At 41.6% G+C, this 17,055-nt stretch overlaps 1 protein-coding gene across 3 annotated transcripts in view; it reads right to left on the minus strand.

Annotated features, from left to right (window-relative positions):
- Positions 1–1,424: 1,424 nt before the first annotated feature.
- The window catches only part of HECTD4 (HECT domain E3 ubiquitin protein ligase 4), a 125,692-nt gene continuing 110,061 nt past the window's right edge, over positions 1,425–17,055 (minus strand). For all 3 annotated transcript variants that reach the window (XM_074972732.1, XM_074972731.1, XM_074972730.1), the window contains exons 62-76: positions 16,806–17,013; positions 15,694–15,917; positions 15,458–15,609; positions 15,083–15,189; positions 14,031–14,154; positions 12,984–13,174; positions 12,433–12,579; positions 11,106–11,225; positions 10,802–10,957; positions 9,063–9,166; positions 7,910–8,131; positions 6,214–6,380; positions 5,582–5,777; positions 4,606–4,828; positions 1,425–3,895 (exon numbers count right to left, since the gene is read on the minus strand). In XM_074972732.1, coding sequence (XP_074828833.1) covers positions 3,759–3,895; positions 4,606–4,828; positions 5,582–5,777; positions 6,214–6,380; positions 7,910–8,131; positions 9,063–9,166; positions 10,802–10,957; positions 11,106–11,225; positions 12,433–12,579; positions 12,984–13,174; positions 14,031–14,154; positions 15,083–15,189; positions 15,458–15,609; positions 15,694–15,917; positions 16,806–17,013 — 2,478 coding nt within the window. In that variant the 3' untranslated portion in view covers positions 1,425–3,758. The remainder of the gene's footprint in view (positions 3,896–4,605; positions 4,829–5,581; positions 5,778–6,213; positions 6,381–7,909; positions 8,132–9,062; positions 9,167–10,801; positions 10,958–11,105; positions 11,226–12,432; positions 12,580–12,983; positions 13,175–14,030; positions 14,155–15,082; positions 15,190–15,457; positions 15,610–15,693; positions 15,918–16,805; positions 17,014–17,055) is intronic.

A 17,055-nucleotide genomic window follows, 5' to 3' on the forward strand; every position in this document is an offset into this window, starting at 1 on the left:
AATCTCCAAACACTTGTCAGGAATGGTTTAGATAATACTTAGTCCTGCCATGAGTGCAGGGGACTGGACTAGATGACCTCTCAAGGTTCCTTCCAGTTCTATGAAATATTTTATCTTCCACCCTCTCTTCCTTACTAGGGCATAGAGAATCTCCATTAATAGATCCTCCCCTGTTAGCTTTCCCCCAGCCCTTAGTTTAAAAACTGCTCAATAACCTTTGATTTTAAGTGCCAGCAATCTGGTTCCATTTTGATTTAGGTGGCACCTGTACTTCCTCTATAGGCTCCCCCTTTCCCAAAAGTTTCCCCAGTTCCTAATAAATCTAAACCCTAAGTTAAGTGTTCTAAAATGTAAAATTAGTTTATAGGCACATCTCATAAGGAATTGTTAAAGAATGAATACAAGTTGTAAAAAGTAAAAGTAGCCACATGTTTCCATGTTTGCAGGGAAGCCTGCTTCCTTAAAGCAGTTAGCAGTTGTATTTCAGTAATGGAATGGGGAACTGGTGCTAAACATTGCTGTGTAGACAAGCCCCCTGCTGTAACTGCTTCACAGCCAAACTTCTGGGTGGAATGTACAGCAGACCAGCTTATCACTCAGTAACATCCCCTGTGGCAGCTGTTGCTGCAGGACTTTCAGTGCAAGGTACCATTGTCCACACAGGGGCTTGTCAGGCAGAAACTTGTCCTGGGGACAAGTCTGTACCGGTGCCATTCAATGTTATTCCTGGGGACTGGGTTACAGTGGCAGATAGTACTGATAAGGAGGGCTTGGTCAGCGAGGGAGCACTGTCAAAGGTTTTTCCTTAGAAAAGTCACATGACATACTTAATTGCTTCTGCCAGCAGCAAGCAATCTAACTAAAGCCAGAAGCAGAACAGAACTAACATCTGTTTTACAAATAAAGATGCTAAGGATACTTCCATTCCTAGTAAGCATTTATTAAACACAAGAGGAAAGGGAGGTTCCTGGGGCAGGATACTATGGCTGCACCTCTCTTGTTCTCTAGATGATGATGTTTAATTGGATACCTTATTCATGGGGAAATTGTAGGGTGAAAGCATGGAATAAATTAACTACAACTGCTGAACTGTCAAGTGGGTTTTCTCTGCAGGAGATGCACTGCATTCGTCCTGTTCAGGAGTGTCTGGACTTACAGCTCTGCTGCAAAGAAATATAAAGACTATTAGCCCATAAAAGTAGGGTTTAAAGAAGAATTTCTAGTAGTTTTAATTCTATCAGAAAACGCAACTTCAAGGTCAGGTTTTCTATGTCCAGCCTCAAGTAATAAGGACACAAAATACATCTAAAGATGGATGTTAAGACTCATAATGCTGTGTACAGTACCAAGATGGACACCTTGCAGGTACTGTACTAAGGGATCACACCATTTTTCAAATCAGTCAAAAGTAGATGAAGGTTATTTATTGTTGACACATTTTTCCTGTAGTAAGAAGCTTCATTTACACAGCAGGGTGTAAACAGCATTGACTAAAAGTTTGTTAAATGCAACCATAAATAACTATAATAAATAATATATATCAAGTAACTTTACAGCACACATTTCAGGGCCAAGATGTGATATGCTTTACTCACATGTGCTTTCTGGAAGGAGAAGCAGAAACATTAGCAGCAGTTATCTTACTCACAGCTGTAATCATATCATTGGAAAGGATTGGCATACTAAAGTCCTCAAACCCCTACCAGTGAGGTATTTCACTGAATTTTGAGTCCACTCAAGTTGTTAGGGGTTTGAAAGGAGATACTTAAACAGTACAAAAATACTATTCAAACCACCAGAAAGAAAACCAAAGCATTTAATTGTCAGCAACAGTAGTTCTGCTATGAAACTCAGATGACATTCTTCATGTTCCCCTTGCTCAGCATCTGTTTGAGAATGCACTTTTTGGATGGGAATAAAGCATTTCAAGCAACATATCATGCTTAGTTTTCCCTCTGGTCTTGGTAAACTTTACATATGTTTGCCTTACTTGGAATGATTTCATCTATATCTATGCTTCTACCAGAAAGTGGACAAGATTCAAGAGTATATATTATTCCTACATGTTTCTCAGAGGAGAGGGGGAGGGGAATGCTATAGAATGGTGACAGTTCTCCTAACAACAGGATTTGGAGCCATTGTATGCCACCTACTACTTCTTCAGCTGTTACACACATACACACCTTTCCATTCGCTCTCAGAACACCACACACATACACACTTAGTGGCTCTCTCTGTTCTCACACATCCTGCTCTCCAAACATACCACACACATAATAATTCCCAATATTCACAATAATATACAAAAAAATACAGCTTTTCAATTCCCATTACAACTGACCAGCCAAACAATTAGTGTATGTCTCTCTCCTAAAGAGACACGTAATACCAGACCTTTATGTGGCTAGATGTGCACCAGCAGGAAAATGACTAATCTGCAGCTCAGTACTGGCACTTAACTTACAGATAGTGCTGAGCCAAGTCGTACAGCAGTAATGTCAGCGTTCTCTTCGTTTTTTGAGCACAAATAGGGTTTTCATATGAGTTCAGTTCTAAATGGTTTGCAAAGTGCTCCCGCACTTTAAATACACCCAACAGAGGGCACCGCTTGTGTGCATTAGTGAAGGAAGATCGATGTGGTGCGTTTTACCGCTGCAGAACTCATTCCAGAACATACAACAGTTTAACGTACAGAATGGTCACCTCCCTCTATGCCACCATTATCCTTCTATATAAAATAGAAGCTACAGCTTCAATTCAGCAACTTTGTGTCTTTGTCCCCCTGCTAGGGGGTGTCACATTTTTAGGATAATTTGCTTCATTTTAGAGAAATCATTTTTGAGTACATAAAACAAATCAAAGGTGCTTTAATCACTTACTGGTTAATATTCTGAACATGGTATTTTAGAGAGAACCCACTCTGTTTCTTCCACTATTTAAAAGTCAAAGATCAGTGAAGAAATTTTTGTTAGTAGGTTTAGTTTCAATTCAGGAATGTCTTGATTAGGACCTAACTGTATCATGGTTCTTCACTGTTCGGGGTTTTTCAGCTATCCAACTCTGAAGAGGAAAGTTTGAAAATAAAACACTGATATTTACTGTGGTAGTTACCAATCTGTTTGATTTGGATTTAAATAATCAAGAACATTTCAGGATATGTAAACACATGTAATTTGGAAGCATATTTTCTGTTACAAAACCGAAGTGTGTATGTGCTGGAAGTTCAGTGTATCAAGTACAGAAAACGAACTCTCCCAGCTTTCATATGAGAGGTATTTTGTTCTGATTTTATGGAAAATGTGAAGTGATCTTTTAAAAAGTAATTCTATTTTTGTACTCAAAAATGTTTTAGAGGGAGAATGAGCTCTAATCATTTAGATCTGAGCTCTCAACCTCAGAATAGCCAAGTTTGTTGTGTTTGCATGGGCAACACAATTTTAAATTACAAAATTAGAAGTGTACATGTTCAAAGGTCTTAAAATTAAATTATACACATCAAACCGGTCTGTACTAAACTATCCTACAAATATTCCACAAACAAGGCAGCAAAATAACCAGTCCACCACAAAAATCTACAAATACAAAATGTAAGTCTTCCAATAATTACTGTAATGGGAACAAAAGTTCAGAAAATAAATTAGTCTCCAATTCTTTATGTAGTGTCCCTGGAGGCATTTTCAGGTGAATCACAGGGTTTCCAACAGAGCAGTCATGAAACAAGCCTCCCAAAAGCGTCCCTGGTCCTGGTCTTGCCCAGCTCAGCCGCTAAGTGGATCCTCTCTGTAGTGAACAGCATACCGGAGCTTTTCTAGCATTATATCCAGAGAGGAATATTGAGGAAGCTTTATCATGAACATACACGTTTCAACACGGATGTACCGAGAATCTGGGGAACCTGTAAAGGAACCACATGAAGACTTGTTAACAGGCTCTGCACTTTGACATTCTAGTGAAGTTTCTTTTCCAAGGATGTAATTTTCTCGCTGTTGATATTAACACACATCAAAGTTATAGAATCCTGTAAATTCTAGGTTCAGGAGACCCACCAAAAAGCCCAATGGAATTTATACTGTTAAGTTTGGTGGGGCCGATACTGGGCCTACAGTATCGTCACTTTAAAAGCATAGAAGATATTCTGCTCTGCAGGAGCCACATCACGAAATTCCACCACAGTCCCCGCCTCTGCATAGATGGCCAAAGGGCAGGTATTCGGAGTCTTTAGAAGATTTATTTTTGCTTGAAGCATCTTATTAGGGCATGGCTTAAAAACAGCCACATTCTCTTGTCATAGTTACAACCATTTCCTAACTGCATTGCGCTTTCTTCTGCAGCCTTGTCTACACAGTGGGGTAATGCGCACTACGGGGGGTGTGATTTCTAAAATACACTAGTGTGTGTTAACTGGTACGTGCAGACCCTGCTGGTGTGCACTAAGTTAAACAGCACTCCATATCACATTAGTGCACTTTACTCCACTGCGCAGACAAGCCCTGAACCTGTCAGACAAAGGAAGTTTTAAAAGGCAATAAGGATTTCAAATCTACAGAAGGTCACAAGGTAAGAGAGGCTGATTTTATTTATACAAATGTGCAGTAGACAACATACCTGCAGCTCCATCTGGGGGTGCAATTTTCATGGGATAAGGTGGGACATGTGCAGTATCTGGCCCTCCATCTTTGCATGGACACGTAAAGGGGATTCGTTCCTGGTTGCAGGCAAACTTTATGAATTTGCAGAGTTCTTCCTGAGTAAACATTTCTAATGCACCCCAGAAAAATTCAATATGTTGGTCTGTTTCCATCAGCCCCACCTGGTACATGGTGTGCGCCTAACAGAGGGAAGGGGAAGGACAGTGAAATTAGATACAGATGAAGAACATGATGTGTATTACTCTCCTTTTCAAGTCTTGCATCAGTGATAATGGAAATCGATCACAGCAGGGTATCCTAACCAATCAGTTTTACCAGTACAAGTTCCACTAGAAATCGATTCATTCAAATTATTGCTGTGTGTGCAGTGAGATAGAATTCCAGTATCTATCATTCTACCCCAACTGCTTCTATAACAGACTGACCTTTACACAGACCCTTTCTAAACTGCATCCAGGCTGGGTTTTTGTACACTGTGCTATACCAGTTCAAGGCTGCTGCTGTTGCAAGGCAAAAACATCTTCACACAATATTTTAATACAACGGGTTAAAGATGTTTGATAACGTAAGCCAAAAAACAACCCCTCTTTGTGGTGCATTGTCTGTAGTACTAATATTAATGTACTTACAGGCCAATGTTGAGTAATTCTGAAAAAGTACGTTTGCAGAAATTATCCTGCTATATCCTGTTATGAAATTTTAAACAGCTAATTTAATCTTAGTAAAGAGGCAGGTATTGAATAGAGTTTGGGGACGTGGACATTTTTAGAGTTTGATAATTTAAATATTGATTTTAAACAAATTTAATCCCTGCCTGAAAAACAGAATTGTAGCTTTTCTTGAAACAGAAGCAACTATGCCAGAAGGTGCTTACCAATTCATTACCCTAACTTTAGACATGCATGTTCCAAAGGGACTTCAGCCCAACATACCTTTAGGAACTCCAGGTTAATGTAAGGTAGCCCACACGTCCTTAGCTCCATTTCTAGAGGAGTCAGTGTTGTTAGAAGCTGCAGGGGTATAATCGATCCTAGTCCAGCACGCACAGCCGTCATGCAGTCAGGATTCTGCAGTTCATGCAGCCTCAGATTCCGGATTGCTGTTGCATACATGTCCTTATTCTCCCAGCTGACATAAGGGATTCAGAAAGAAAGGAGTCTGAGAGGAAAAGTCTTACTCCCCATTACAATCTGCAATCCCATTTCCTGGGCATGGGCTTCTGGTCACTTTCATTCTGATGCCATCTGCTGTTCCCAATTTAACCCCACATGCAGCAGCACCTGCGGATCCTGGTACACGCCCCTCGCTTTCCTAGCTGTGAGAGCGCACGCACACAGCATGCAGTGATGACTACTAGGACGCGGTCACTCTGCTGTCGTGCTCAGCCCTCCATTATTTACAGATGAACAGCGGTATGCTGGAGGTTCCCAGCTCCTGCCAGTCAAAGGTACCGGGTATTCCCAGCACCCTAGCTTTCACCATGTCACAGCACCATTTAGCTGATGGTTGAGAAGCCATCGCATTTACCCTCATGAAACATCCTCCCAATAATGGTGTTACTCACATTACGGGAATGTGCCTGCCTCTAGGACACAGCTCCAGCTCTTCGCCGGTCATGCTCAGGTAGGTGAACTTGCAGCATGGTTTGTTAGGACAATCAGGGCTCTCTGTCGCTAGATGCTGGGATGCAATTTCAGCACACAAGGCCTCCAGTTCAGTCTCATCGTTTATCTAGGATGGCACGTGACAATATCTGGTAACTTGCACTTTACTGTACCTTGTTCTTGTTAATCTCTTCAGACATCATCATGCCAACATAATGACTAAAAGGGCAGGCGCCAGCTTCCTCATTTCCCCAGGGGTGCTCGACCCCTGCCCTGCTGCAGGCCTCACTCCCACTCTACCCCTTCCCCAAGGCCCCACTCTGCTCCACCTCTTCCCACCCTGTTCTGCCCCCTCCGACCCCCCAGCGCCTCCTGCACACCGCTGAACAGCTGATCTGCAGCAGGCAGGAGAGGCTGGGAGGGAGGGGCAGGAGCTGATCAGCGGGGCCACTGGTGGGTGCTGAGCACCCACTATTATTTTTCGATGGGTGCTCCAGTCTTGGAGCACCTAAGGAGTCAGTGCCTATGAAAGGGCCCCATTACATTTTACATCATCCAATGACAATGGCACAGGCACTGAAAGGCAACCTGTCCTCAAGTAAGTGAGCACATCTGGGTATGAGGAGCAAGCCAGCATTCTAGTTTAGCCCTGTACAGATTACGAATGTGGTATTAAATTTCACATGCTGCATAAAGTAAAATATTTAAGGAGGAGAACATGAGCATGTCACTTGACCTGCATTCCAGCTGCGAGGATCTGCTGGGGACTCTCAGAGGTTATGCTTAAAACCCCCCCAAAACTATCCCTGTGCCACACAGAATGTTTTAAGGACAGCGCCTACCACTGCTGAGCCAGCCCAATGAACAGACACTGCTGCATTTCCTTTACTGTGCTAACATCTGTTTTGTGCTGTGCAGAAGGACCATTACAAATTCTATTAGGAACATGGTCTTATGGGAAATTAACGTTTGCCAAACAGAACACCAAGTTATTAGGAAAAGCAATGTTAGTTTTCACATTTTTAAGGGAATATTATAAAGAGTAGTTTAAAAACTAAAAAGCATTTCACAGACAATTTAAAGTTATTATTGTTTTTATAGTTCTGCTGACAACTGGGCACCTTACTAACGTTTGTGCTTGGGATCACCTAGTGCCTGCAATGTTTCGAAACAAAGAATGAAGAGTTGAGTTATGTAACTGATTCACAGCATTAGGTTTCTCCAGATTACTGAATTGGTGAAGTCTGGATCAACACATCAGCTGGCTAACGAGTAAAACCTGTTGCTACCTAATGTGGAAGCCCTAACACAGTTGATCGTGGCACCTAAAAATAAATTGTAAAAGTTAAAAGTTCCTAGTTTCAATTTAAGCAGAGCGTGGCCATCCTGGGGAGGGATGACAATGCATGATAGAGTGCCTTTCCCATGCCAAAAGGATGTAAAATGACTAAAACTCAGGGTCTCATCCTGCCGTTCCATGCATGGTGACAAAGCTTTGCACCCACATGGAGCCCTACTGGCCTTTAAAAGGAGTTTGACAGATCAGGCCCTCAGTCAGGCTGTACAATTACTGCAGGGTTTGCTATCAGCAGCGAAGACCCAGTGCACAAGGGCTATGGGTAAAGGAGACAAAGAAGAAAAGAGGGAAAAAATTACATTTTCAAATTTTTTGACATAGTTGTAGGTAAGGATGTCAGCTTCCTGGAGATCAACATCTGGATCCAGTGGCTCTCCTACTAAGGTCTTCCAGAACGAGGATAAGAGATCTAGCGGAAGAGGAACGTCAGCTCTAACTGCAATGCCCAGTAGCTGTCCAAAGAAATGAAGCAACTGCTCTTCCGCATAGGTTATAGGACTAGGTGTCAGAATATACTTCCCCTTAATAAAACAAACACAAACATTTAATGATTAGAGAAAACGCCAGAGGTGAATATTTTCAGGAAGAAAGAATGGTCAGGCAAGAGGTTTTCAGACACAGTCAAGCCTGTTTAGTAGCCTAGAACAGTTTCTCAAAGCATGGGGCCCAAAGGTATATAAACGTTGGCCCTTAACATATTGAGGTGTTGAAGGGGGCTCTGCTTTTAAAAGTTCGGGAAACGCTGACCTAGTTTTTTGTGTGTTAGCTTTAATAGTTTAAGATCTAAAGCATATAGGTGTTAGACGGCCCTGCAGTAGTTTACATACAGAACTGGATTGTGTTTATGCAGTCTGCTCTGCATAATGTGTGGTTGCCCCACCTCAGGAGCATTGCAGGGAAGGAACCATGCCTCAGTGACTGTGAGCTCTCTGGGACAGGGACCATGTCTTTACTTGTTTCTGTAAAACGTCAAGCACGCAAAATAGGGGCCAAATTCCAATACCCTTACTCACATTGAGTTGGGTCTTACTCCACAAGTAGTACTACTGATTTCAGTGAGGACATTTGTGGAGTAAGAGTGGCAGAATCTGGCCCATAAATAACTTCTCATGAAGAAATACAAGGGACAATCTTGAAATCAAACACTTTAAAGGGTGCTTTAGAGGAGATGAGCTTTGTTCTAAGGTCAGAACTACAGCATGTAGCAGACAGATAAGCACCTTACTTCCTGTGGACTTTTCTAAACACCATGCGGGGAACTCACCTACACATTCCCTCCAGTCATTAATGGGAGTTGTGTGGCTAACTCCCACATGCATCTCTTTGAAAACTCCCCTAGTTGTCAGCAATTGAGAGCATTCTAATCCTGTCCTAGTCACTGAGTGCTGATATCGAGCATTTCCTTAGTAAGAGCAAAGCACTTTTTTATTAATCTCCATTGGGGTATCATACCTTATTCTTATTGACTGTAGAGCTGGGGCACAGCAAGAGCAGGGAAAGCAAGGAGCTCTGTAACTCCTTACAGACCTGCCACAGGAAGTGACGAAACGAACCACCTGAAAGAAAGATGCAAAGCTTTCACTCTAACAAACCACACATACACCCTCTCTGGCCTCACTCCTGTTGCCTTCTTGTCCACAGTGTACCAGCCCCCGGAAATCAACATTTCACTCAAATTTCTACAGGTGAAACATGTTTCATTGTGTACAGTGGATAACCAAGAATGGGGAAGATGGCAGCCATCCCTAACCTGTTCATGTGCATGTCTGCACTGCAGTTGTTTAACTGCATAAAAGAACATTCAGTGTGTTGCTTTCCACTGCATTCTCAGCTAATGGTCTTGGCTTCAATCGCTAGTTGTTTATTTAAGGTTACCTAGAGAGATGCAATACCTTTGTTATTCTGTTTGGACTTTAAGGAGAAATCACCACCTCCTTAAGATGGAACATGCAGGTGGCCTACTCACAATCTAGCTAAATGCAGTGAGGCAAGACTGCTAGAATCTTAACGCAAACCAAGTGACCTCTGCATCACATCACAGGTATTGTTATTCATCGTAACGAAAAAGAAAAGACGGATTTAATACTTTGAGGGGATACTTCAAACAGCTCTTTAACGATACTTCCGTGCACCTCCAATGACTTCATGCAGTTTGATAGAACTGAGTAGTCAGTAGTGGGGAAAGTGTTAACTAGAATTTCCATTTTGCCATCTCTCATGCTATATCCAGTCATTAACCTCCTAAGATGACCCATTAGAATCAGTACATGCAGATTGCATCAATCTTGCAAACAGGAATTGATTTTCTTTTCTCAGATAGTTTGTTCTTTAAACCTCCCTTGCCCTTGCATATACCCCGAGGATGGCAACAAATCAGTAAAACAGGAAGCTTTCTCCTGGCTCCTATCCCAGTATCTCTTGGAGAGTCCACCCAACAGTATGTAGCACTGGGGAAAGTGTCTCTAAGTCAAAGTTTAGTGATGAAGTCATTTAGATAAGCCTCTCCCTGAAGTCCGTATGTTCAGAACACTAGTTGGCTTCAGATATGATGTTTTCCCAATTTCTTTCTAGCATCAGCATAAAGCATAGCAGGCACTAGCATTCCATGTCTCCAAAGAAAGATCTGTACTATAGAGCAGATTATACACATTAAATAGAAATGTCTACTCAGATAAACCAAACTACTATCAGACAGCTTAGACCCCATACGTAGGCTTTTGTTTTTCCCTTCAAAAAGGGAAACTTTACAAAAATGAATTTTTTTTTTTATTGGCTTAATTTAAACCTTTCCCCTGGAGTGTCTGCAACTCAGCTATTGTAACATGGGGTTAATCACAAAAAACAAAAAGTGAAACTGACCAGCGTACTCTCACTGTCCCAGCCAAGTTGGATTCAAAAAACAAACACAAAGTGTTGGGAGGAAAGGAGACATATCATAGTCAGCCGTATTTAACAAAAAAAGTTCTTACCTAACGAACGTTCTTTTAAGTATAACATCACTGCAGAGTCACTAGTGATCCGTCCCTGTACTACTTATTCAGTCTAAACACTCGTTAACTTTTCTGGAACCTGGTCCTAGTGAAGACTACAAGCTCAAGTCCTCGCTAGCATTAGTTTTCCTTGCCTTCTTTGGATACATTCTGATCAACATGCCACGTGTGTCACTACTGTTCTGTCAGACGATAACTTACTTGTTCCATGCACCTCCTCTCCAGTGAAGCGAATGTTAAAGGCATATGTGGGATCCCCACCACTGGCTAGTTTAACACAGAGCTGAGAGGATGGCACACAGGCTAGCTGCCTAGCTGCCTGGCAGAAGTAGGAATTCTCTGAAGAACGGATCTCCCCTATTTAAAAGAAACATTTTAAAAAATTGAATCCACTGTGAGTATTGTGTGTTCATAAGAGAGTCTGAGCTTGGTTATTTTAAGACCAATTTGAAATCATAGGCAGTAAATGAAAATTAAGGTTAGAGAGAATAAATAATGCAAATACCTCCCACTATTTCTAATGGATCCAGTGTGATTTCCGGCGCTGCATGATCTGCTGTTCTTTGCACAGTGGCATTCAGCACTCGATTCATTACAGTCACCTTTGTGTCATAAAAGATTAAACCTAAATAAAGAAATACATGTTTATGTCTACTATTGGTCCTTCTGTAATTTTATTTCCTGAAATCATCTGATGAACAACATTTTGGGACTGATTTAATCTTCTGTAAGCCTCAGTCTAAGAGCTGGCCAACCCAAACAAGCCTTTGGACACTTTTTGTATTCAGAATTAATGTTTATCGGAAGACACATGTCAAGTACTTTATCACAATATTTCTGTACAACAGATTTCTTATATTAGATGATTATTTCCTGTCAGCCAAACCATAAGCTGTGCAAATAAGATAGAAAAGCACATTTCTAAATAGTTTTCTGAAATCTGGCATGCTCTGAGGAGGATACTAATGACAAGAAGATATCAATCAGTGTATCTCATGGCACCCTAAATCCATACACTACACACAGACAGACTGTGAATACTCGATTTCCACACCTGAGGTTTGCAAGTGCTCTTTTCTGGTTGGGTAGAAGCAAAGACTCAACATCAGCTATTTCTCCAGAGTAAATGAAATGACTGGTCTGGCCAGGGTAACCTAAATCTTTTACTCATTGTATGATTATTGGAGGTTCTCATGAAGGTCTCTATCTTTGTAAGCCTACCACTCCTGTAGCAGTTAGCAGGCTCACCGGTTCTGGAACCCTTGACTATATTGTATGCTCCTGGGGCTAACATACCATTTCAGCCTTATGGTTATTTATATTGTGATAGCACATGGAATCCCCAAGCAGGACAAACGTCCGTTGCGCTGGGCATTATACACAACAGACCAGCCTGTCTCCATCCCCCCAACCATACCATCTAAATATTTATGTTTGTAGTGAGATACAGCAGCCTCCTCGTTATAGCAATTCCTATTGCGTTTTTCAGAGTACTTCAGCAATGTCGTTTGAAACATAGCACTGCCCTGGTTGGTTCTCCCTAATCCAGGAAAACACTAGCAACAGCTCTTACTCATGTGCTCACATTGTTCTTAGACAGTCACCCTATTCAGTCAGCGTATTGGGTTATCTGGTTGAGAAGCAAAGTCAAGGAGCTTTTGTCAGTATGGTGATCCGCTCTCTACACCCCCCCACAAAGTTCTCCGATTTCTGAGGTAGGTGTGGATTAATCTTTTCTCCAGTCTGTACCAATGAGAGAACCCCCAGAAGATGCTAAACTTCCCCCAAGCGTCAGAGAGTCACAGAACTCACGCAGTCCTAGAGACACTGACCTTTGGCCTCTCGCAGTAACACAGCAATACTGTTAGCGTACATTTCTGTCTGTCGCAGCTCCACCAGCGGAAGGAAGAAGGTCTCCAGCATGGTGTTCAGAGACTGAAGCAGTGCAAAACGCAGGCGTAGACTCTCAATGGGAACATCTGAGATGGGGAAAAAAATTCAGAAACAGAGAGGTAAAGGACAGGACAGGAGTCCCCAAACTCGTCACATCAACACCCATTCTGGCATAGTGACCACAGACTGAATGGGCCCTGCAGAATGAACTACCCCCATGTCCATTAGAGGCAGCCCCTACATGCCAGGGTAGAGACACACTGACAGGGTTTTGTGGCGTCGGGGGAAGCCTGCACTGTCGTTGCCTTTGCTGTTCCTTTTCTGTGGTGACCCAGAGGACTTCAATTTCCAGGGCTGTCGATCCAGTGCTGAATTCACAGCCCTTCACTAAGTGTTTCACACTGAATCCATAAGCAATCTATAACCATGAACTGAAGAGGAATACAAAGCATATGAAGTAATAACTAGAAACCCCCCAATTTGTGCATACTCAGCAGACAAGAGACTCTGGGATCAGCTGCGTCAGCTGGATCTAAGTAAACTTCGTGTGGGTGCAGTCGTGCTGGGGTAATTGCAAGATGACGGCAGAGTCGGTTGATGTACTGCACAAGGGCTACGTCCATTTCCAAAGTCCACTTCCGGGATGCTTTCTGAGCATGTCTTGCGTCAATGCAGGCACACCTGAAGAACAAGGGGATTAGAACTGTTAAATGCAAATGCTCCCCTGGACTGCATTAACCATGAAGCCAGGTGGCTTTAGGTCTCTCCTTTTCCCTTTCCCTAAGTACAGCTCCTTTAGCCTAGACATTAGAATGCTTCAGATATGAGGGAGAACGAATCATTATCATTATCATCCCCCCTTGCCTGACTTTCATTACCTGCTTACTAGGCTTACTTACTGCACTGGGCACTCTCTACTCTGAGCTCATAAGCAGACAAGGGAGTGGGATATAGTCGGCAGGCAATTTGCAGCTCAATACCAGGGAAGAGGATAGATCCATTTAAGGGACTTCTCTGCTTTGAAATGATAACAGGGAAGAAAGTAACATGATGACTAAACATTCTACTCTGTACTAGCTCCTTCAAAACAAGTGGAGAAATCTACCGAAGCAGTTTCAATACCATGAGGCACAGAATACAGCTTTGATGGGGCATGAAGCCAGAGAAGGTTAGTTTAGGCAACAGCTGGCAATGCAGTTGTTGACAGGTCAGTTTATTATGGATTTTGGAAGTAAGAGGGACAAAATGAACTAATTTTGTTTAAACCAGGTTTCCACAATTCAGGTGTGATCCTCCTAGCGAGCATGTGCACGTGGAAGTCAGGAACACACATCCTGGCAGCTGAATATGAATCGAGTCCCTTAAATAACATTCTAAGAAACTATTCAACAATTCTGTGTTGAGGCATCGTAGCCACGTCCAGAAGTGCACTGAGCACTGATAAGTTTCAGACTACCTGCAGTAAAGCTCCGCCATTCCAAGCCCGTTCAGATTAAGTATTGAATTCTGTACCACTTTTACAAAACGTGTAGTGCACCTTTCAAAATGAAGATCATATCCACAGGACAAAATAGCTCTCCAGACACTACGGATGTCCTGTTTGGCTCGATCAACAACAAATCTGTGAAATCCATCCAGTGTCAAATACTTCTCTTCTGGAACTGACAGCAGAGATGTAAGTATCAAACAATTAGTAATTTACCAGAAAAAAAATTTATATCATGCAGGCTTATTTCCAGAGTGTTTGCTTTTGTCTGGCTACCCTCAACTCACATCCGAAACTCAAGCTACCTGCCTGCTTCCCACTGGTCTTGTCCTCTCCACAAGGGACAAATCCAAGACAGCCTTTCCCAGAAAAAAATCTGAAACTGTTAGGGTTGCTAGGGTTTAATCCAGAGTGTTCATTTCTCCCTTATTAACGACTCCATCCCTGCAATTCCATCAAGGAGCATTTCTGCCTGAGAGGGAGCTATGCTAGCTCTCCAAGGTTAGTGTCCTATAATCTGACCGTGTGTTTCCAAAAGCGAAGGGTGGAGCCACAGAATGAACCCTCATTCTCAAGCCCTGCTGGCCCAGGAGTGGAATATCAAGCGAGAGCCTTGCACTCCATTCCCCTGCCTGGCTGTACCAGACCCAAGATTGCCATGCTAGCTATGTAGCATTTCTGAAGCTTTTATTTCAGCTTAATAGTCCCATTGTTCAATCACATTCCATCTCCATTACACGTTGCCTTTATACCTTAAGCTCTTTGGAAGTCGAGGAAGACTAGTTCCCTGCCCCAAGTGCTTAGTACGCCGTTTGAGTTATAATAATAATCATGTGCCAAGTTCTGCTCTCATTTACTCATCCTCAGGGACTCTAGATTCACATGGATACAAGTGAGAGTGGAAATTGGGCCCACATGTGCAATTAGTTTAATCTTTTAGACAGCTTATAAATTAACCTCATTTAAAAAAAAAAAAAGCAAGTGGTCTTTCATTTTTAGTCTAGAAATACCTGGCCAATTTACATGTTTGAAATCTTTACCCTTTGATAGATAGCATGTTTTCAGATAGAAAGTAATGAGAAGAATTTCTAGACAGCCCCTACCTTCTTGTTTCTTTGTAGGAGACTTCTCGGGGTCCTTCTCATCAGGTTTGCCCTTCTCTGGAGATTTTGGCTTTACAGTAGGTTTCTTCTCACTTAAAGCTGTTCTGCTATGGGACAGAAACATTTTTTTGGTTAGAATGTACATTTCCTTAAATGACTGAGTGTGGTCTGAGTCTAAAATATGAAATATTGTTTAACGTAAGAGGATTTATGCCCTCAAAGCCATGAGTTATTTTAGGTCTCTTCTTGATTTTTTTAATTTTTTTTTTAAATCATCTTCTGCATACCAGTGTTCTGACATACTGAAAAGAAAAAACTAGTTCCCTGCAGAGAAGCCAGCTGTTTTATGACTGCAGAAAAGTTCAAGGCACTAACCTGACACTATTGAGCACAGATTTTTCCTTTGCAGGTGGTTTAGTAACCGGACGTTTGGAGCTCACAACTTTCACTGGATGTTGCTCTTTGCCTGCCTTGTTATACTTGCTCTTGTCAAACTTAGGCTTGGGCACACCGTATTTCCTTAAAATCTTCCAAAAGAGAAATGAATGATTACCCAATATTTCCAAATTACACCAGGAGAGTAATTAAAGAGGTGTTTTACACAGGGCTACCTGAGTGAGTTGGTCCTCCAGCACCTTCTTTGGTGGGCGGACATTTGTGAAGAAAACATGGAGAAGGTTTCCAGGAGTCTGGGAATTTATTTGCTCTTTACTCAGATAAATATCAGCAACTTTAATGGGTTTTGCTGGAGTTAGGCTCAGCATTTGTTCAGAGTGAACACAGCTCTTAAATATGTCTGTGAGGACTTCTCGAGCACCTGGGACCAATTTCTCACCTAATACAAAAAATTGCAATACAGTACAAATCCAACATGAAAAGAGAGTTTAGAATTAAGACACTGGGAAGATATGGTTCTATTCATTCACTATATTGTTTAAAAAAAACTTGTGCTCTAAAATACTAGGCAGCAAATAGTTTAGAAAACAGTATACACAGCAGTCATGACATTTTTAAAGTTCAATTTATGGTACTACAGACAGTGCCTTCCATTTATTTTGATCCACTACGTTGATGTCACTCAAAATTATAACAACAATTGATTTAGTTATCCAGCTGATTCCTGGGTGCACATCACAATTTGCATAGGTACACAATAGTGTTTATGTCAATAATTGAATTAATTGTTCTCTGAGGCTATTCCCTCCCCGCCCCAATTAATCTTTTCTCCCCCTCATTTAGAATTTAGGGCCCATCCAACTGATATACTTTTCTATAGCTTCATGATTTGATTCAAGAGGTTTTGATCACATTGTTAGAGTAAAATTAACCACTGATTAATGTAAGTCGAAGACTATGAGTAAAATTCTGCTCAGTTACTCTGGATTCGTTCCAGCGTAACTCCGTTCAAGTCAAGGAATAGTTTGATCTAATAATATTTGTAAATGGGTTAAAATCACAATTTTCCCCCCCGTCGACTATTAAATAAATTAGTAAATAAAAAATTATTCATGACTATCTGACCAGCTTTAGAGATTGCTGAATACTCTAACTGTCACATATCCCCTCCCCCCAATCTATTGGCAAGTAATTTATACGAGAACAATTTTTTCCATTGTCAGTCTGTCAATGAATTAGTCTGGATTTACACCAGCATAAGTGAGAAGAATGTGACCACTGCATAAAATCTGGAAACAAGGTATTTGCCAATATGAAAGATACACACCTTTTATCGATTTATCATTAAAATAGTCTTCTAGGACTGGGCTCCCTTGCGTATCAAATAAACTCTGATTTACAGTAGATACAGTTAAAATCTCCTCAGTTGACATTTCCATTAGTTCATCTTCACCATCCAGACTTGACAAACCAATCAGATCACTACTGTTAAATAAACTGGCTCGGATTTTCTCTATTTTAGCTCGTGACCTTATCTGCGTAAATAACGAAAGTAGTTACAAGGAATTCTGATGGGG

This window comes from Natator depressus, chromosome 15, assembly GCF_965152275.1.
Source record: "Natator depressus isolate rNatDep1 chromosome 15, rNatDep2.hap1, whole genome shotgun sequence".
In the NCBI taxonomy this organism is placed as follows: Eukaryota; Metazoa; Chordata; order Testudines; family Cheloniidae; genus Natator; species Natator depressus.